The sequence below is a fragment of the Bombyx mori genome, chromosome 1, assembly GCF_030269925.1.
Source record: "Bombyx mori chromosome 1, ASM3026992v2".
In the NCBI taxonomy this organism is placed as follows: Eukaryota; Metazoa; Arthropoda; class Insecta; order Lepidoptera; family Bombycidae; genus Bombyx; species Bombyx mori.
In genome coordinates this window covers 9,816,030-9,837,857 of record NC_085107.1, presented here as the reverse complement: position 1 = coordinate 9,837,857, position 21,828 = coordinate 9,816,030, and the positions used below count along the sequence as shown (strand labels likewise).

Sequence of the window (21,828 nt, the reverse complement as noted above, 5' to 3'; positions counted from 1 at the left end):
GTAGAGAGAGGGAAACAGATATATTGTATAACTGTATACACCTTTCATGTTTTTGTAGATTTTGTAGATTTTTGTAGGCTTTGAAATGCCTTATCTATGTTCTATATTGCCCATGAAAATAGCCTCCTCGCTCCTCCTCACTTTAAAATAGTATTTTAATTAAATTAAGAAAGAATTAAGACATCGAATATGATTTTTGGAAGTTTATTTCTCATCATAAATCAGTAAAAGTATTATAGAATATTAATATAAAATTGCAGAAAGCACCTGTACTATGTATGTATAAAATAACTATATGCAGTTATTAATTTAGGCCTATTTGAGCAAAACGATTCGATTAAAGAATGTTTAGCTAACATCACTGGTATATGGTTTTAGCAATCAGCTTAGTAATTGATTATTATTAAAACTACCTTATTTTACCACTAACGGAACTACTTCTCATTACGAATGTAGATAAAAGTTATACAAATCTAAACAAACTTCACACGCAAATATAAATGAAACTTCGTTCGCTAAATATAATTTAAAGTTATAAAACATGAATATCAGTTGACTTATATAAGATACTTATAACCGTGTTATTTCGGAGCTGACGTTGGAATCTCTCTTTTTGTAAGAATGCGACGGATATACGAAATGTGGAGTATAATAATTTGCAGATTGAGGCTCTCCCGGATTCTTGCTGGTAGTGATCCTGCGATAGTATTCAATGGAATCAGTACATTCACATGCAAGTCGACTCTCTGAGCCGCTACTCTCCAACTGATATTTAGGGACCACGATAAGGCTTTCTGTAGATTTAGTCGGTTGGTAATGGCTGTGGCTACGTGTGTACACTGAATAGTGTTGAGTGTTCGCACTTTGACGGTGAACATGCTTCTCGTGGTGTTGCTGATATTCATGATGGCTTTGTGTGCTTCTACCACTGTGGCTACGGCCGTGACTTTTTGATCTATTTGATTGTTTCGCGGTTGTATCCAAATAACCATATCCAAATCCATAACCACCAAATGCTTTGGTTGTGAGATTATCCCAGGACTTAGGCTTCACGTGTTGGTGTGAGCTTTGATATTGAATCTTAGGAGAAGATTTTGTTTCAGATCGATCGTTATCCCAAAATAAAGTATCGCTGCTAAGTGACGTGGTGTAACTAGAAGCGGAGTTGTCACACGGTACAGTAGCGTTGCTTGTAGCATACGACTGCAGGCTGCATTGACTAGTTTGCGTAGATTCGGTGGTCAAGTAACGATAACGGGAACAATGGCCAGAAGAACATACTTTTTTCATTCGTGGCGGAGGGACATTATCAGGTTTTTGGGTAGATTTATCAACTTGATATTTTTCCCTTCTTTTGTGGTCTTTTGAACATTCCTTTTTTCTTCTGACTTTTTTCCTGGTATGAGGGACACAGTGCGGGTCACAACACGGACTGGCTAGATCATATGCCTCCAGACTATTTGCGTCCGGATTGTTATATACTGGCATGCACGGAGCACAGCTATGACTATGATTGCTTCTATGCATTTTAGAGTGTTTTGAATTTGTAGACTTATATATTTCCGATGCTCGATAACAATCATTAGGTGCTTTCACAATATAATGATGACAATCTCGGCTATTTCTCGGAGAGCCAACAGTAATAACAAAACTGCCAGTGTGCAGATTAGGCTGAATTAAGCAAGTTCCATAATGTGGGTCTAGATACTGATACATAAAAACATTCGGGTGTGGTGGTTTAGCAGCAGTCACATTCTCACTAGACAACGTAGGTCTGTATGTAGTGCCCATATTTTGAGATTCGTTGCTATCTTCAACGTCTGATATGACATCATTAGGGGACGATTTCTTCTTTTGCGATGGTAAACTGTGAGTCTTCCAGTTAGCATCAAACAGTTGTCTTTCGCGAATCGATAACTGTTCTAATTCTCGCATTTTCGATTGAAGAGTTCTTTGCAGGTTTATGTATTTGAGGTGCAATTCGACTTTCCGGACACAATCTTCAAAAATAACTACCATTCTCATTCTCGAATCACAAGAATTTATAGCATCGACAATAGCAGCGTGTTCAGCTCTTTCCACGTCCATTCCGTTAATGGACAAGATGACGTCGCCTTCGCGCATTCCTGCTAAGGCAGCGGGTCCTTCCATTTCCACATGATCAACATACGTTATTACTTCAATTTCTTGTTCCTGAAAGAAATAAACAATTAACATACTATCACCTATATTGCCCACGGAAGGTTTACGTGATGTATCAAGTTGTTTTAATTTGCAGAAATTGAAAATCACTATAACTTTTATATTATATTTATTTTAATTTATAGTATAGATTAGATTACCTTCTTATAATGGATACCATAACTTTGAAGGGTAAATCCGTAGCTGCCGTTTTTCTTTTCTACAATAATGGTACGTCTTCTCCAATCTTCTTCATTTTTAGCACCCCCTGATCTTTCAGATTTAAATGATTCTCTTATCTAAAATACAATATATACTTGTATCATCTAATTTTCTATGACTACTTTTATTTGCATAGGTACATGTCCAATTTTCATGAAAATTTAAGCGGGCTTAAATACTATTATAATGATGTCAGGAACTCACCGAATTGTCCAATGAATCTTCTTTAGAATCATTTGCTAGAAGTTTTTTACCATTCCCCAAGACACTGGAACATCTTTCATTTAGCTTAGGCGAGCTCATAATTAACTAATCTAACGGAGCTGTTGTATAAAAATATCGAAAACACAGTTCTTAATTACTAAAATCTTAACGTTTATCATAAAAAAGTAATCATTGTGCGAATATTTTCAGTTCAGAGGTACGCGGGTGGTGTTTCGGCCTTTCAATGAAGGTGTGTCAAATCATTAGGGCGTCACTCCCTTACATTAGATTCGCGCATGCGTCACTTGAAGTCTCGATCTTACAAATTGTAAAGCGATGAATGTGACAATTCTTTACGTTCCGTTGGCTCAATACTACTCGAATTATTAAATAATCGCGACAGTCAATACTTGGGGACTTGCGCTTTCTCATTCCTGATTATTTAAAATTTTCATCGTATTTCTTGGCTTTATTTTTATTACATGGAGATTTGCTTAACTTAACTTAACTGTAACGAACATTGACCGAAAATCTATGGGACTTAGTAACAAAACAGTTGAATTAATATTGAGACACTTTCTATTATTTTTATTATTTAATAATAGAAATATACATGCCGTAGTTGAAAAAAACAAAAAATCAATATGGTACAGCATTAGTGACCAATGTGATATATTTAAAAAGTCAGAGATATTTGGTACAGCCAAACTTCGACTTATTTCCATGAAACATGATAATGATTCTCGTTATTTTCTACAGTATTCCTCCTCCGTGCGTCGTATTCCTCAGTTCTGAGGGTCATGACCTTTATGGAGCACTTTTGTTTTCTCCATTCACTCCTGTCCTCCGCGCAGTGGATAGCGACATTGATGCTGGATTCCAAAGTCGTCTTAATCTGAACGGACCAGCGCAATATTAAAATCTATCATTTCGTTTTATTATAGTGTGAACATCTTTTGATTACTTTAGACGTAACTATTTGTATGTATCAAAACTAAGATAGCCTTATTCATTTCATCATTACCAAACCATTCTCTAAAATTATAACAAAAGGAAAAGTTGAAAAGGTATAGCAGTAAAGTCTGTATTATACAAAAGATCGGGCAATTATTTACTTTCTTGAAACAAGTCCCAGGTGTTACATTTACAGCCTATATATATGTAATTCGATTAAAACTTCGACGTCATTTGACAGAGTGGATGGGGCGGCATTGAACTCTATCGCTTTCAGTAATCAATTCACACAAAATCCGAATTTAATCTTCTTTTTCCCCCTATTAATTCCTTACGGGTTTTTCCCGCGTGAATCAACAAATACGTGATCTAATTGCTGTGATATAATTTTGAATTTTTATTCTAAGAATAAATAAACTTGTTACAAATCCATACACTTCCAGACTTGTTTCATCTCTAATAAACAAAATAAATGAAACAGTAAGAATGGACATCTTTTTCCCTTTAAGGGTCCGCTTCTACACACATTCGGATATTATCATTTGTACAAGCAACGTCAATGGATTCTATATCTTTATCGCCGAATCGTCTCAAAACTATCGCAACTTATGTCACGATTTATCTTTTTATCTGGAGCAAATTCTTGCGATGCTTTTCAGTAAGATGTTGGACTGCCAGAGAGTTAAGTGTGAGAATTTGGGTGCTTCATAGGCACCACGCCGCAACCTGCTGTTGGACGCGTATTCTAAATACCGTAACCATGAACAAAATTTTGGTATTCGCCGGAATAGCGACATTAGTAAGTAACGTATTCCTAATTCGTTTTTATATCAACTAACTGTTAACAGTTAGCGCAAAATAAGAGTAGCGCGTGCGATACGGTTTTTAATTTGCTTTGCGAAAACTGTCTCATCTAGTACGTCAAAATTTGAGAAATATTTTTTAAGAATTGAACAATTTAATAAATTTTTAATAGAAGCAAAGCGAGTGATTTTCATAGTATTATCACGTGTACCTAAGTATCTTAAGTAGTCAATTTTTGACTCCGTTTTGGTTGGTTGTTTTTGAATTTACGATGAAAATTCAGACTTTTCGGAGATTCCAGATTTATAAACTAAGCAATATCTTAATACCTTGAACGCCATGATGGACACCTTGTGTCCACCGCATACTTTCCCTTAGGGCCGCACCAGTATATCAAGAATCGTCCAAAAATCATTGAGGTGTTTTTTCACCAATATTGTCAAGAAATAACTCAAAAAGAATGGGCAATTTAAGAAAACAGTGACTACTGATTATTTTCCGAGATATATCAAATGACAGATGCACCCCCTGGAACCGACTTATTGGCGTTCACAGGGTGCTCGTTGCGGCCCACTGGGCTAAACATGGTTTCTGGTTCACGATTGCGTTTACAAGTATATAATAAGGAAAATGGAGTTTTCAGAGCTACCTACAAGTCGGAATGGCTGTATTAATTAGAAGTATATGTTTAAATTTATTAAACTTTTAATCTTAAGCATAAAAAGTATACGCTACTATCAAATCTTTAAGTATGGTTTTCCATTAAAAGCATGCTCAAACCGTTCTTATCGTTCAACGAATACTTTTTCGCTTTTTCGAACGATGCTTAGACAAATTTCAACCCCTATAAACACCAACATAAATGCCTATCAAACTATATTTTTGTTCGCATATAATATCGTACTAATATAAAAAGTATTTGACAGAAAATCACAATTTGTTAAAACCAACTTAGTAAATTAATTTCTTAATTAATCATTTAAAAGTAAAAAAAACCATTAGGACACATCAAAATTTCACCTCTTACCACGAAAATTTCACCAAACGTGTTATGATAAGGGACATAGATTCCAATGATACGCGTTATCTTATCATGATTGCGTTCCAGAGTACGGTGACAGTTGACCAATCTCCCGGGACTCCGTATTCACATGCGCTGAATATTATTGAGAAATATGTGTTTCTATGATAAGTGATAACCGTAGGTATTTTCCGACAAATGGAAATGAACGCGAGGCTCAATTGCCTGACTAAACTCTTAAACTTCCGCAATGAAATAGGAATAAATATAAACCTTTTTATATTATACCTATCCGTCCGAATATGAGGTTTATGTTAGATGTATTTTATAAACTCAAAAATGTTGAAATCATGAGTGCTTCTTCTTGTGTGTAGCGATGAAAAAAATCTTTTGCACACAAGCTTGTGGGATTGCTGTGAGTCTTTTAACACTGTCAATAGCTGAGGGGGTGTATGCTTTTCATCTCCTAAAAAGTGCACCCACTCATGTAATAGTATTAGTAAATAGTTTTATATTTTAAAATATTAATTCTTTAAACTACGACCGCTTCCGGAAAGCTGAAAACAGTCATCGACAAAACAACCCATTAACAAACTAAATCGGTCCTAATATTATTATATACATAATAATATGTATATCGATGCTTTTTATGGTTACTAGATCCTATGGCAATCGCAATTTGAACATTGTCCTCGTCTTCTCATCATCTCGAAATATCACGATCAAAGTCCAATAGCGTTGCAATAACGGCCATCTTGACTTTTCAAATTAAATACGTCAAAGTCAAAAAATAGGCAGACGGTGATTGAACAGGAAAATAACCGGAATGTAGGCAGCGGCTTGGCTCTGCCCCTGGAATTGTTGAAGTCCATGGGCGACAGTAACCACTCACCATCAGGTGGGCTGTATGCTCGTCTGTACAAGGGCAATAAAAAAAAATATAGCAGACAAGCTGTCTTTTCGTCAGTAAGCAACGCTTACGCTGCATCAGAACTGAAAAGACTTACGACAGGAAAATGTAAAATGCCCGTTTTTTACTTTCCCTTTTCAGGTACAAGCCGTAGGACAGCTGATATTCACATCGTTGGCAATTTCGCAATACTTCTGCCTTATTGATTTCCTCAGAGAAATACCCATTCTACTTTACATAAAAATATTGTACTTTTATAGTAAGTATAAGCTGAGTTAAATAATCGATTTGGGATAGTACTTAACGCAAAAACTTTTGGTTTGTTATTTGGAGATAAATCAGAGATTTGCTTCAGTTTGTCCCGTCTTACCGATATTGACCAATTAGAAAAAATACTATGCACATGGAAGATTTTTTTATTATAACTTAATGTGGAACTATTCGCACTTTTTTGCATTTATTTAATCATTTATGAATTTGTTACATACGTGTATTGCTTTAGATAAATTGCTACTTGCCTTGAACACCGGTATAGTTGCATCGGGTGATATGAGTACCTTATGGGGCATTTATCCTTTATGTTACGATGATTCCATAAAATATATTTTGTTTTTCTTTTATTAAAATATTTCCGTTCCGAAGGGTCATATCTACCGTACTTTCGACCAATTCAGGACTAGAGGTGTGTGAATCTAAAGTGTCAAAAACATTAATATAGGGAAGTAATTTAGAATAACTGTGATATGTGCACACTGCTTTAATCAAAGATTTGTTTCTACAGATCCTGATGTGTGTGGTAACAGAATCAACATAGGATATACTATCGAAGGTATCCCAAATCAGGCCTTTGTCTTACTCACTCAAGAACCTTTCACCGCTTTCAGAACATTTGTCATTAACAGCACTAGTCTTGGTCTGAGTATTCTATGGATTATAACCAGTGTTTTTTTCATGAGTAAGTATCAGTTAGTTTAAGATTTTAATATTTTATATTTTGTAAGTATTTCAAATTTCGCTATACCTATACGATAAATTTATATTTAAAAAAAATATTGGAATATTATTGATTAAATTGATCTCAAAGTTTGATTGGAGTCTAATTGTAGTGATGATCTGAATGCAGCTAGCGTAGCATTGACTATATTCACTCTGTAGTTCAACAATATCTTGCTATTAACAGTTGGTCTATAATTGTATTAAAGGATGTAGCTAAGAATTAAATATCGGCGGTACACATATCGATACTAATGAAGCAATTTGGCGAAACAAATTACAGAGTACCAACAAATTAAAACACGAAGGTAGTTTTATAAATAGATATGTTAAATCTTCGGTTTGGCTATTAAGCATAGTAACCGCGACTTTGTAAGTTGAGACAATAGCGCTTAATGTTTTTCTTATTTTTTTATTGTTTTAAATATTTCGAAAACTATCTAACTACATCAAACGTTTAACAGTGGGTGGAGCGAAAAACACAAAATCCAGGCACATACGTTGGCCGTGGACGCTCGTTACTGTATCGGTGTGCTTACTTGATCTGGTAGCTACAGTTACTTATTGCAACGACACTTTTCATACACGGGTAAGTGCGGTGTAAATTTATGAGTGGTGTTTTTATCTCTTCAATTTGAGTACTATGAAAATTTAAAATAGATAAAGTATTCTTTGTATCAATTATTCACTCTAAGCAATTTGACTTAATTCCAGACACTATCCGATATGATGAACTTCATAGGCGGTATGGTCAGTGGTGCCGGAGGAGTCAATATAAGCACAGCTTGGGCGTCCTGGCTAATGGTTATCATTTACTCTAGACTGGTCGTACTGTTTATCCTGAATATGTTTATGATCATACTAGTAGTAGTCGACTGCAACGCGGAGCGAACAAAATATTTGTCTTCTACTTCTGTTGTAAGTTTTTTTTTTACATTACCTTCGACATAACGCAAATCTACCTGCTTGTCTGTAGTAGTATATTTGTCAATACAGTCAAACCTGGGTAAGTGAGAACTGGATAAGTGAGAAAACTCTATAAGTGAGAGTAATAGCCAGGAACCGTCATTTTAAGCTCCCAAAACCTCTATTAGCGAGAAAAAGAAACCTCTGTAAGAGAGAGTCTTTTTTCCCTCATGGACCTCCGTAAGTGAGACTGCTACTTATCTATACCTCCATAAGCGACAGTCGAGATTTATTTATTTATATTATTTAGGAGGAACAAATGAAAAAGCAAATTTTAACATCTGCTATTTTATGACTCATTCTTAACTTTTGTGGAACTTCCTTCCATTGTTTTTGTATTGTTTTCTCGTCAATATTGCACCTATTCTATATCCTGGAACTAAATAACTTTGTTATTTTATCGCATTCTTTTCGAATAGACACTTGTACCTGTGTACCGACCTGTTTGTCGGACTTACTCAGTTTATCGTTAGTCAATTGCGAACGAAAGTTCTGTTCTGCATCATGTCAAAACGGAAAATTAAAGTACTGTCATTAAGTGATAAACTTAAAATAGTGAATGCGTTTGAATCCGGAAAATCGCCAAATGAAATTCAGAGGGAGCATTAGCGAGAAACTCGGGTTAGTGAGAAACCTCTATAAGCGAGAATGAGATTGTGTTCCCTTGAACTCTCGCTTATCCAGGTTTGACTGTATTAACATTGAACTATGCTAGAAACATTCTCAGTTTAAAACCCATCATTTTATGGCTTAATACAACCTTAGATACTACAACTCTCAATAAATGATTTTTAAATAGATATGATGAAATATCGCAGGGCATTGGTGATTTTGGTTTTGGTTTTTACTGACGATAATGGGATGGGACGATGACGGTATTGGAGCATGTTTGTTAATTATTCCGTCTTCATTTATTCTATCTGAGTGAATTCGGTCTTTTTCAAATGATAGAAATCTCTCATCAATTAGAACTCAATAAATTTGTTAAATTAAAGTAAATTTTATATCAAATGTTTTACGCAAACCAAAAGAAATATATACTTTACCCTACTATGCATTTGCTTTTTTCTTAATCACTCAATCGCATAGTTTTTCTTTTCTTTATAACGTGGGTGCAATGAAACTAAAATAATGGAGCCTTTTGAAACAAGTATACACACTGTTTTTGAAATCGAGATTATCACTATATCACATATAATTTTGGGACACAGCCAAAACTTTTGCAGAGAAAACATTTTATTATTATTTAGGGAGTGGGTTATTTTTTATATTATCTTTCTTATCTCAAAAGTTATATTTAATACAGAAACTTATTTCAAATTAAGCTTAGTGATGGAAACCACAAAATTCACGTAAATTTGAACTAATTGTTGTTATCTGTAATTTTGTAGCAAGTCGAAGCGCCTCCAGAGACGGAAGCGGATGTTTCAGTGGTTTCATCACCCCCTCCCCCTCCTCCTCCACCACCCCCTCTACCTATTCTGCAAGCCGCCACTGCAACGCAAGCGGAGACTCAAACAAGCATTGCATCAACCAGCGGCAGAGACGTTGAAGAAGCGAGCATGCCAAGTGATAAGTCTACTAAGATACCACGACCGGGAATAAGTCAATCCTTTCGTCGTATGAAAACTCTATTATTTAAAAGATCTGAGTCTCCCGATGTTCGTAGTAAGTCAAACCCTGGTTCCTTAGATGGATCGCCAAACAGGTTTGTTATTTTGTTTTAACATAATATATTTTAAAGACTACTTTTAAAGCTTTTATAGGCGTTTGTGCTCGCTTTAATATAGAAAAAATCTGTCTCCAGGATCAGTAATTTTTTTGGATGAAAGGTATCCTATTTCCTTTTTTCTACGTTTGATAACGTGTGTGCAAAATTTTATGAGTATTGGTTGTTTAGACTTGGATGCATAACTAACAAACAAACTGATCCACATTCCAATAGTATGGACTAGTCTAGACGCAGTTTTGCGTAAACGTTTAATATAATATTTAAATATATATTTACATCCATATTAAAGATATGAATATGAATAAGATGTTATTTTACTACCTTTTTTTTGCAGGTCGCCTCAAGCTCAACATGTAGAGTTGGACAAGAAACGTGCCGTTAATTTCCCAGAAAATCTGCTGTCTTTACCTCAACGATTAGAGAATATGATAGCAGAACAACAAAGGAGGCTTGACAAAGCTGTGATTGATACTGCTGGCCGCCATAGTCCCCCAAGGACTTCACAATCCATGCCACAGCTTACTACCGAAACTCAACCGGATGTACCGAACCTACAGGGGTAATACTCGTAGGATATTACAATACAGAAGTATTACTCTAACCAATATTAACAAACCTTGGACAGTCGTTATAACATTATCGGTTAAATTATTCTAACAGACTTGTGTTTATTTACTGGGTTTTTAATCCATTACGAGTTCAGCTTCCGGTCTTTTCAGATAAGGGATTATTTATTATATGCATTCCAGGTATACGCAAAATAAGCCTAACTCGGAAACGTCTATGAATAATTTTAATCATTGTATTATCATAAAACCTGATATATATGTTTAATTCTGATAACAATATAATAATGTGAAGTCTAGCTAGATAAAGCTGGCTTAGTCAATCTTTTTAATGCCTTCGAAGGCAGATGAGCATATGAAGGTAAATAGTAATTATTGAACATAAATATTGGTAACGCTAGACGCGCAGTCAATAACGCTGTCTATCGCTAATCCTACGTAACGCAAGATGGGTATGAAAACTTTTGAATGCCTCCATTAAACTACCTTTTCCTTTCACAAAATTCATCCAAATGAACGCGAGCTGCGCAAGACCGGACTTTACGGTGATCCTTCGGGAAGCCTATATCCGGAGTGTACATTTGTGTGCTGATGATAATGATGATGATGATGAAATTCATCCGGTTCCGGTTTCTTAGATTTGTCTTAACTGACTTCCTGGCTTAGCCCTCGAGTTCATCCAACAGTCCTAGCTATGCGACAATATCCCTGGAACAACCACAATCCATCCATCTCAATTTTTTTTAGGTCAAATTGATTTTGTATGTATTTATTTTATTATTAGAATACTCGTCGAAATTAAATTAACAAGTTCTAAATTTTTAAAACCAATATAAGGGCTTACAATGCGGCGCTTCGTTATAATCACTACATAATAAAACAAAGTCGCTTTCTCTGTCCCTATATCTGTCCCTATGTATGCTTAAATCTTTAAAACTACGGAACGGATTTTGATGCGGTTTTTTTTAATAGAGTGATTAAAGGAAGGTTTATATATATAATAACATCTATTAAATAGTGGAGAAACCAATAATAAATTACAGTTTCCGAAGCGAAGCGAGGGCGGGTCGCTAATTAATATTAAAACTAAGTAATTTTGAACAGTCGTAGAGGCACGACTGCAGAACTTCAAAGTCAATTGCCGTGGGCGTATATACCGGCTTCTGCTCACCGCATGAGAGATCAGTTGCCTCCCGATGAAGATTTGCCCCCGGTGCCGCTGCCCGATTACACAGCAATCCAGCCTTTCAGAAAAGCATGTTTGTATTTAGTTTCTGTACAAAGCTTCCCATTTTCTATCGTTAAAAAAATTGTCTTAATTATATTTATCACGGCCCAAAAATTGTATCGTAAAATTCATTTTAGTGAACCTTAAATTGATGCAAAGTTAATTTTAATTCCGCTAACAGTATTAATAGGGAATTTGGTTCATTTTAACAACGCATATAATAATAATTAAAACGCTTTAATCTGCTTTTGGTGTCACAAGATAAACGTATTGGTGCGTAAAATATAATAAAATGATCTTTTTATTCCTTACAGCGGTTCACCGTGCCGCATCCAGCCTAAGTTCGTTGACCCAGAAAAAAGATTATGCTTTATCCCAATCGTCTCGTCGTAAGTACATATTTATGTATATCTATACTAATATATAAGTTCTCAATCTACAGTTGTTTTTACGGATGTTCCGTTATAACTACTGAAACGTGCATCCGATTGACTTGAAACTTGGTATCCATGTAGAAAATACATGTACTTAATGGATAGGCTAATATTTATATGAGTGTTGGACCTAATAATAATGACAATAAATAATAATGTTCATTTTAAATGCCCAGCGAAGCGGATGGGTACAGCTAGTATATAAATAAAGACCAAACCATTTGGCATTCAACATTCCATTTTCTCCTCTGTTTGTTAAACGATTTTCCATTTTTTTTATCTACTAAATATTGACAAGCTCTATTTTTATTATTATTTATTTATATTTCGAAATATTGATAATAATAACTATTAACGAAACTACACAACATAAAATGGATCAAAACCTTGAGGTGTCAGTCATTTTAGTTTAGTAAGTATATAAAGGCACAATGATACGCGATACAAAATTAGTTAGGTCATATTTCAACTATGGAATAGTTTATTGAAATACTGTAGAATAGAAGTAATAATACATCAGAATATCCTTCGTTACTTTTGAAGCTGAAACGTATTGTGGCTACTTTTTAAATCTTAGATTTCCTGAATTATTGATAAAGAGCAACTAAATTAAAGTCAATTAAATTGTTAAGCTTCTTTTACATTTTAATCTTGCTCTTTTTGTTTTTACGATTTGTGTAATTTATAATTTTCGTGATTACGGAATTACTATCGTGTTTTTTTTACATTACTACAATAAAGAAGACTAAAATTTAATAGGTAAAACTAAATAGTGAGGTTGGTAGGTTTAGTAGGTTTTCTAACATCTGAATTCCACTTGTCGTGAAGACGAAACCTCAAGGCAAGCAGAGTGTCAAACCTCAACACTGTCGAGTTCCTTATGTGCGCAAAGAAACGTAAATATCATTTTGTATTTTTACTTGACAACTTTATTTGAGTACTATTATCAAACGTTGACGTATAACACACCACTCGTCTGTGACCACAAAACTTGTACAGTATTTCCGAAACTTAGGAAAGAATAAAATTTAATAATAAACGAGAAATTAAATCGTAAAAGTACTTTATTTCTGATTAGCGAAAACCTAAGAAAATACTCAGTAAGCTGTTTCGTTGAAAGTTACTATTAAATTACTTTAATGATGAATTAAATTGAATTTTTATAAACTAAATTATGACACAAGAACGATAACAAAATCGAATATAATTATTTCGCGCCTGCGCTACTAAATATACATAGGTACTTATAAGTACGTGCAACACCAATTTTCAATATCTTTTGTTGCAATAATAAATGTTGCAACAATTAAAACAACAATATTTATGTGTACTTCTTTGCAGCGGCACTAACTCAATCTGATGTATTGTACTAGAGCACGAGGCCCCGGCGAAACCAGCTAAATTCAAGACCGGATCCCATCTTCAGCTTCTGCCAATTTTTATAGAAACGAACGATAAATGACCGCGTTCAACGATTTAAAAAAGGAATAAACAGCTTCATTAAATTCTAAGTAATCACTAAACGAAGAACGTGACGTAAATAAAACTTATCAAATTTGTGCTATAATTTCATTGTAGCACAAATTCGTCTTTAGTTTAAATTTATTTTTGCAACTTGAATTTATAGAATTCGTTTAAGTTTATATTTTTTTGTATTTAATTATATTATTAGTATTTGCTTTATATACCTAACCTGATTATTTGCTGTTAATTACGTAAACATATCGAGATAACGACCGTGCAAAAATAGAACTAGTGTCATTTAAGATACGTTTGATAATGCTGTGGTTTTGAAACATTGTTGTCAGCCACAATGTAGCACATGATGTTATCATAGTTTATGTATTAAGTCTAGTAAATAATGAGGCAGGTCCTTGCAGCAAGTGGCGTCTTCGATATATACAGAGGGCGGATAGGTTATCAATGCCCAATCAATATTCGCATCTGCTTGTTTACTGTATTAGTTACAGAGACTACATTGTTTAAGTTTTAATGTTTATTATCAATGCAGCAAAGAAAGTGTAATACTTTATGTTTAATATTTCTGTCTCGATTCAACTATAAGGAATGTTGAAAAGAAACATTTATCTGCGATTATTTTACCATTGTTACATACATTATTGTATCTAACATACTGATGTATATGGATTAGATAACACGTATCGCTTCAAGCGATGTTAGCAAGCAAATCCTCATACGGATATTAATTCATGTATAAAACAGATTTATTTTATAAGATATTACAGCAGACTGTTAAAAATATCTCTGTTAAATAAATTTCGATAATAATGTTAATGTTCTAAAAGCAACATAACGTTTTTGTGCAAGTTAAAATTGATCGGTTTAGTTATAAAAACCACGAAAGAAATAAGATTTTTTTATTTGCAAATTTCAAGTAACAAAGTAAAAAAATTAAAGTTACTCGTTTCAGGAGTAAATATGAACAGTCGCGGCCTAAAGTATAAGATGCAAGGGGTCCGATTGCGCAATTAAAAAATTAAATGCTATTATTAAAAAATCATGGAGAACCATCTTAGCGATCATTGCATCTTATCGATCTGCAACTTTGTTTCAACTGGGATGTGTTTAGTATTAAGTTTCTATATTTATGGTTTTGTACTTATTATAGACAAATGTTAACAGACAAATGTTAATGTAACGATATTGATATAATATGCTTTGGGTACCTCAGTTTGTCCCCATATAAAATTCTACAATGCCCCATGGGACAGTTTTCATTTTTCTATTAAAATTAGAGAAATAGGAAAGCGGTCATGCAAGCGTTTTTGAATTTCTAAGATGTGATTTACTTACATTTGTCTGATTATGAAAAAAAAACTATTGTTTGTGTTTAGATTTAAAATAAATTAAGATTTAAGAATAGCTTTTTACTTTGAAAACTCCTTTGATTTGGATATTATTATTAGTCAAAATTTGTGAACAGCAATGAACTTACAAAGTCACATTTTCATTTTAATACTAATATGAAATTTCCTTATTCAGACTCGAATTCCCATATTTTGGTTTTCTTAAATTCATTATGAAATAACTAAAAACAGACACATAACTTGTGTTTTGCGTAATAACTACGTCTTCTAATTAAATTATAGACAACAACACATATTTCTCTTTGTTCTAATTAGCACGCTAACTAAAGATAATGAGAACAGATAGGCACAAACATAAATACCATATTTTATTGGCTGTGTTATTATTATGATACACGATACTATGTACTTTGTATTTGTGTTATAATACATATTTAGTAGTTAGTAATACACGACCTCAATTTGCTTTAACTAAATAACTAAAAACAAGATACCTAGTTTTATATTAAATTTGTTGAAATGACTTTCGCGCCACTTAAGCCATTTCAACGCCATTTTCAACGGCAAAAAGTCTTTATGGTTGTTACAAACAAAATGATACACAAAGACAAACATTAATTTTCATTTAGATACATGCCAATGTTCTCATTTATTCATTAAGTAATATAAACAGCAACACACATCATGCTGTCACCGAGCGTTTTATCTCATAGTAATTATATGTACTATATTAATGATAGCCATTGCAAGTCCCTGTATCAAACTTACAAATAGCGCTATTTTCGTGTCATAACTCTATCTAATATTTTACAAAAGATACAATTTTGATATTCTATTCTCACATACACGATCGATACCTATCAAATTTAAAGTATTATTATTATTATATTATATCAATCAATAGTGGTAGTAGTAGGAGTAGATACCTATTTAATTAACCAGTGTGAAATTTTTAATAACTCTTCAACTAATTACTGATTATGCTTCAACATTTTCTCTTTTGAATTCTTCGCTCAAGCATGATTAAATTTAAAAGTAATCGAATAACTTTATCTGAGCTGTGTAATCGAAAAATAATGGAACTGGTATCATAATAATATTTTTACAATTCATACTATCTATAATTATATTTACAAAGTAGCTCTCCCTGTCTAAAATGTATATTAATACGAATGAGTTTACCTTCCGCCTATGTTTTCGCATCAAAACACGTCACCCTCGAATCGTTCATACAGATATTGTTCAACATTAATACCGATAACAATTATCATGGTGCGATTACCGGTTCGATATCTTCAACTGTTCCTTCACAAATGAATTCTGCTCGGCATGACGTGCATTCATTGTAGACAGTATTCTTCATAATGTTCAGACCAACAAGGAAACAGCTCCCGGTCAATTTGGTCCTTACCGCTCTGCTGACCAGCGGCATAACAATAGTGAGTATTGACAAACGCATCACATAATAACTAAAAAGCCACGCTCGTTATAAAAGCTTCATCGATCGACAATAAGCGAAATGAACTCAACTTATGTTTAGTTATAAGTAATAAAATCAATATTGTTTCAGGTATGTTCAATATCTTACATAGTTCTCAGTGCATTATCATTAATTTACAGAAGTAATTGCCACATTGGTTTACCAGAGAATTTATCAAATTCGGATTTATTTTGGATTCACCTTTATAGATTATATATTCAAGGTGGGTTTTCAAACATTCCTATTCATTCATTATAACAATAAGGGAAGGTATTATGTTAAAGTGTTATCATTTAATTACTTTACTAAAAAAAAAAATTATTCGAAACGGTATTTTGCAATAATGATTTAACGAGAATGTACCTACGTATTTCACAATTACATAAATATTTTGTAAAACACATACAAAATAACATCATAAAATTATATTGTTTGACTGAGGATATGTAGGTACTCATGATAGGTACTCAGATATGTGTGTGTGTGTGTGTACCATTGTGTGTGAGCTTTTCATAAATGCAGGAGTTATTTTCAGATCTAAACATTTAGCTGTAGATATTCGCTGTCTAACCGCTGGTGTTATTATCGATTTAAAACTATGATGCTACGATACTATAACTACATTTACTGCAGCATGTTCGTTGAAAATTTTACATAACATGTCTATAGTCGTCGTTAGGAAATATCGCCTATTAGTTACCAATTCTCGACTGTGCCGAATATTAGTTATCATAAGTCTGTTATTCCTGAAATAAAAGAAGCGTGAAAACTTTCGAAATCTTTAATAATTATGTTTGGCTTATGTGTGCGTGATCACATCTATTTTAAACAAAATGTTGTGTGGCTCCCAAATGCTTACGCATTTTGCCTACTCTCATGTACCTACTTTATATTGTATCTTCCACGCCAACTTATTTAAGACAAAAGCTTCTTTCGTCTCAATCTTGGTTCGTGGCACCACCGAACTTTTGGTAAATACTCCATCCCTATCTTTACTACGGTTCTATCACAACTGCTAAGCTATGAAAGCTCACTAGATAAATGTCAGAAGAGCTCAATCACTATTTCCAGTAAAAAAATTCAAACGTAGTATTCATTCAGTACTGTCTTCCACTACCTTTATAAATTTAATAATCCGTTTGTAGATTACGTGTGACATTAGTTGTTTTATCTTTCGGTTTTTTTTTAATGAATACGTAGGAGTATTGCATTCCTTTCTTTTTATCAAATACCTAGTCTATTTTTGTTTATCTTTTATTAGTCAACGTATTCATTGTTTGTTTTAGTCATTGTAATCCAGAGTTTAATAAAAGACGTCATAAGAATAAGGCTGCTCATTTATTTATACGTACCTACAATTGAGTGTTCTGATTCTGCTTTAAGTGACATTTACGTTACTGGAATATCTACCACATGTTGGTATGTTCCCATAGTGACTAAATTCGGCTATCCTCAGTTTCTTGAGCATCGAGAATCCTGTACATTTTATGGCAAGTGGTAAACTCGTCCCATGGAACCAGCATAAGAGAGCTGTCAAAGTATATTTTGAGTTTTTTACCTTAAGTTTCATTGTATTTATTTCGACCTAAGTATGAACTTACGTTTCTTGTTTACATTGACAATGAGATGCCAATTAATATAAAATAATAACTCTTAACGGAAAGTAATATTTTGTAAGTATTGCAGAAGGATGTGACCAGTCTATATACGCAGAGGATCTGACCACCTCAGGAACGGTGTTCATATTATCCGCTATCACTTTAGCTATCTCAATCGTCTTATTAATCGTATCTGGATTTTTAACATCAGGTAAAGTCATCTAAACAAGAATTTTCTGAAAAACCTATTTTCAATTGTGTTTTTAAAAAGCTAAGCTTAAATTCTGCTTAATTAAAACTATGAATAATTGTTATATTTAAGTGGTACAGAACAATGAAAGGATTCAGTATGTCAATCTTGCTGTCTACGGATATATTATAGTTAGCTTACTATCCTTGATTGTGGACCTTACATTTGGAACTTACTTTGGCATTGACTACAAAACCCTTAGCGACCAACTGGTAAGTACTTTATGAATTTTTAATTCGTTTCAAATCGTAAAAGATTGAACTCTGTAAATTAGTATAAACAATGGATGTAAGAAGTAATTGGGAACACGTAAGTAAATAGTCCTAATCAGAATTTCAATACAGAATATAAATAGAAAAAAATTTAATAAGCAGAATAAAATGAATAAAATTTAATTTACATAGAACTTAACATTACATAGAAATTAAAGTATAGCTACATAGGTATACTGCTATACTGTACAGCTATACTGTGATTATTAATAAATAAATATTATATTATGATAAATAAATGTTAAGTTAATCGCATTTTTAATATTAAATGTGCGTGTTCGATAAAAGCTATTCATTTATTCTTAAATTTAGTTTAATAAGTGGTGTTTCAAATTTGGACTCTAATTTTAATACAATAAATTTCAATACAACTAATGTATGTTTGAATATAAACTTACGGTCCGATTATATTCCATAACTTTGTTTCCATTAATTACTTGTATGCTAAATTACAGTTACTTTTTACGCCAAGGAAGCAAGGCATTAATTTTTTGTAATTGGTTCATTCTATACATGTTTATAATATTAAATGTATCAGAGCATTTAGGTTTAACTTAGGTACATTTTTCTAGTTTTTCATCAATATTCTCTAATGTCTCCGACAGGATGCCTCTGACGGGAATTTGGGCAGTATTTACGCAAAAGAAATCACGCGACAAGGTGCATTCTATTTAATGACCATAGTATTAAAAGGATATGTGTATCACGTAATCAATCTTGTGTTGATAATACTTCTGGCTATGTACACGTTGGAATATGGAAGCGCTTTGCAAAAAAATGAGGTAAGTATCATTATATCTTTATTAAAATGAACATAATAGCATAATATGAAACAAGGATCTTCTTCTTGGAAGGAAATCAGAAATCAGTTAAGACGTTTTTACGTAATAAGGGAGGTTTTTCAAATACATTCCCGGATTTTCCCAAATAAATCATTGGTTTTAATGCAGCTGTATTTTTTCTACTTTACCTCGTAATTTTATGGTAGTGGCTTATGAGTTTTTTTAAGATTTAATTGAATTTGATCGCCTTCTGTTTTCTAGTATTCTTGGTCGGTATTTAACGATGGTCTTTGTAAGTGTTTATATTATATCTTATACTTATGTACCTACTAATTTTCATTGTACCTGTTTATAGCACTCAATACACAAAATGGGCATATTGAACGCATTCGAGTAAGTAAAATATTTTGTTTATCGCTATAAAATACAACCTACAGAAGAATCATAAATGAATTTCAATTAAAGGACAAATAGAAGAATAAATGAGGGTGAGAGACGACCGCAGTATTCAGACATGACGTATCCACCTTTTGTAAGAAGGTAAAGTTATTTAATGAATTTCTTCTTAGATTTATTCTGGTAGATTACCCACCCTAGCATAATATCTTCCTCTTCCCTATGTCATTTTAGATTGTAATTCATTCATATTTATTTTTAAATCTTTGTCTCGGTCTAAAATTAGCGCAGTAAGGATGTTGGAATCGTCTGAGTGCTAGTTTGTTTGTCAGCATTCAAAACGTGGATTCTAGTCAAGATTAAAAAATATTGGTTTAGCATAGTAATATAATCTGTAGGTTAAACGAAAAGGTGACCAGTTGTGACCTAGTAAGCTAAAACCTGAAGATTATTATAGATTTAAGGCTACTCAAACTGCCTTGTAACCTGTCCGTTAGTTTAAATGAAACAAAACATATTACAGTATGCAAGTCAACCACGGCTTCAATAACGACGATGAGCTGCCACGTATCCCAACACGGGATCCAATAAGAATCGAGAATTCGTCCAAGTGAGTTTTTTTATTAATTACTTGATCATTAATACATAATATAATGTAATCGAATATTTGAGACTAAAGGCTAAAGTTTGCTAAAGGAAATGTTTTGTTTTCTTGCTACGTAAACGGAATGTTCACATGAGCAGAAAATATTATAAATTTGTTAAACTGAACAGTAACTGACATGACATTGTCCTAGGTGAATGACGGAAGGCTACTCGGCAAAACATAATGAGACTTAGATATTACGACGCAAAAATACAAGTAGCCCGTCTATGTATGCGTTTTAAAATATAAAAAGAGAAAATTATTGTCTATGGTATAGGTAAAATACAATTTCATAAAAAAATACCAATAGATAGATTATAATTACAGACACAATAAAATCTATAAAAATATAAATAAATATGTACCTTAAACAAAACTACCGCTAGTAAAATTCCGTATGTAGGTATTGCTCGGCTACATCATCTCTGGACCTCGCTGGAATTTGAAGCCCCGTTTCCCTTTCCCCAGGTCCAGAGATAATGTGACCGGGTTGTTTAATGGGTCTTCAAAATAAATTTCTCTATGACTCCAATAAATTAATGAGAACATAATGCATTTTTTAAACTTACGTAGGTTGTCGCATCACGGAAGTTTGTAACTATACTTGAAACCTTAGAACTTATATCTCAAGGTAGGTGGCGCATTTACGTTGTGGTTGTCTATGGGCTCCAGTAACCACTTAACACCAGGTGGGCTATTGTACCTCCTTACTTAACGGTATTCCACTACAAAGAATTTGTTGTTGTGTAAAATAAATAATTTCGGTGGCAGTGCCCTTATTGCCCTGACACTTGTGTGCACCGCACACTTCGCACACAAGGGCGGCGCGGCCCTGAACAGTAGTCATAATTATGTCGATGACTCGCAAAAGCCAAAGAAAGTACTTTTTTATGATATGATGATTTTATTATGTTTGTTTTTTATCAACAGCCGATCGTTCGATCGATCTGATTCGTGGCATCACAGCCGTTCCGTCCCCGATCCGGCACAAAGTGGTCGTCCATTCTCCTACTTGGAGGAGATCAAACGAACGGTGCCTGTGCGGCCATCGACTTCTCCCGAAGAAGATCCTCGGTGGCGTAGGGAATGGACTGCTAACACAGGACCCCCGCTACCGGCGCCGGATTATAGTCCTCAACAACCTCGAAGACTCAAATCAGCCCTGAAATCGGCTTACATGTAACATCAAGTTAAATTTAATCGATTTCTATCTACATATCAGATTTTCGAGATTGATAATAGGATTGACTATGAGTTAATATTATTTATTTACACCATGTATAGTAATTTTGTACTCAATGCTAAACTTTTTAATAAATTATCTCCTAAAAATAGTTCTTTTTTTGCCGCTTGCTGCTATT

General features: G+C 33.5%; 3 protein-coding genes across 6 annotated transcripts; 2 read left to right on the top strand and 1 right to left on the bottom strand.

Annotated features, from left to right (window-relative positions):
- Positions 1 to 188: 188 nt before the first annotated feature.
- LOC101740877 (uncharacterized) lies at positions 189 to 2,998 on the bottom strand. Its single transcript, XM_012693619.4, has 3 exons — positions 2,608 to 2,998; positions 2,343 to 2,480; positions 189 to 2,193 (listed from the first exon to the last, which is right to left on the bottom strand). The coding sequence occupies exons 1-3, from the start codon at positions 2,704 to 2,706 to the stop codon at positions 571 to 573; spliced, it is 1,860 nt and encodes a 619-aa protein (XP_012549073.1). The 5' UTR covers positions 2,707 to 2,998; the 3' UTR covers positions 189 to 570.
- A 1,184-nt stretch (positions 2,999 to 4,182) lies between these two features.
- Positions 4,183 to 15,096, top strand: LOC101740738 (uncharacterized). 4 transcript variants are annotated; one of them, XM_012693620.4, is made up of 10 exons: positions 4,183 to 4,360; positions 6,438 to 6,555; positions 7,078 to 7,251; positions 7,754 to 7,878; positions 8,004 to 8,207; positions 9,647 to 9,963; positions 10,322 to 10,546; positions 11,658 to 11,812; positions 12,096 to 12,170; positions 13,589 to 15,096. In XM_012693620.4, exons 1-10 carry the CDS (start codon positions 4,322 to 4,324, stop codon positions 13,675 to 13,677), a joined length of 1,521 nt encoding a protein of 506 aa, XP_012549074.1. In that variant the 5' UTR covers positions 4,183 to 4,321; the 3' UTR covers positions 13,678 to 15,096. The 4 variants fall into 4 exon arrangements, with proteins under 4 accessions (XP_012549074.1, XP_012549075.1, XP_037877635.1 ...); XM_012693621.4 differs by having other exon boundaries at positions 13,557 to 15,096; XM_038021707.2 differs by lacking the exon at positions 11,658 to 11,812.
- A 1,007-nt stretch (positions 15,097 to 16,103) lies between these two features.
- Positions 16,104 to 21,799, top strand: LOC101740601 (uncharacterized). The gene is made up of 9 exons (XM_004929817.5): positions 16,104 to 16,482; positions 16,614 to 16,746; positions 18,210 to 18,332; positions 18,444 to 18,583; positions 19,249 to 19,425; positions 19,781 to 19,818; positions 19,891 to 19,965; positions 20,345 to 20,431; positions 21,398 to 21,799. Exons 1-9 carry the CDS (start codon positions 16,408 to 16,410, stop codon positions 21,648 to 21,650), a joined length of 1,101 nt encoding a protein of 366 aa, XP_004929874.2. The 5' UTR covers positions 16,104 to 16,407; the 3' UTR covers positions 21,651 to 21,799.
- The last annotated feature ends 29 nt before the right edge of the window (positions 21,800 to 21,828 follow it).

Coding starts and splice junctions, on each gene's coding strand:
- LOC101740877 (XM_012693619.4), bottom strand. CDS start 2,706: ATGAGCTCGCCTAAGCTAAATGAAAGATGTTCCAGTGTCTTGGGGAAT. Junction 2,481..2,607: donor AAGATTCATTGGACAATTCG/GTGAGTTCCTGA, acceptor ATTGTATTTTAG/ATAAGAGAATCATTTAAATC. Junction 2,194..2,342: donor ATGGTATCCATTATAAGAAG/GTAATCTAATCT, acceptor TATTTCTTTCAG/GAACAAGAAATTGAAGTAAT.
- LOC101740738 (XM_012693620.4), top strand. CDS start 4,322: ATGAACAAAATTTTGGTATTCGCCGGAATAGCGACATTA. Junction 7,879..8,003: donor ACGACACTTTTCATACACGG/GTAAGTGCGGTG, acceptor ACTTAATTCCAG/ACACTATCCGATATGATGAA. Junction 12,171..13,588: donor TTTATCCCAATCGTCTCGTC/GTAAGTACATAT, acceptor GTATTGTACTAG/AGCACGAGGCCCCGGCGAAA.
- LOC101740601 (XM_004929817.5), top strand. CDS start 16,408: ATGTTCAGACCAACAAGGAAACAGCTCCCGGTCAATTTGGTCCTTACC. Junction 16,483..16,613: donor TGACCAGCGGCATAACAATA/GTGAGTATTGAC, acceptor ATATTGTTTCAG/GTATGTTCAATATCTTACAT. Junction 16,747..18,209: donor TTATAGATTATATATTCAAG/GTGGGTTTTCAA, acceptor TAAGTATTGCAG/AAGGATGTGACCAGTCTATA.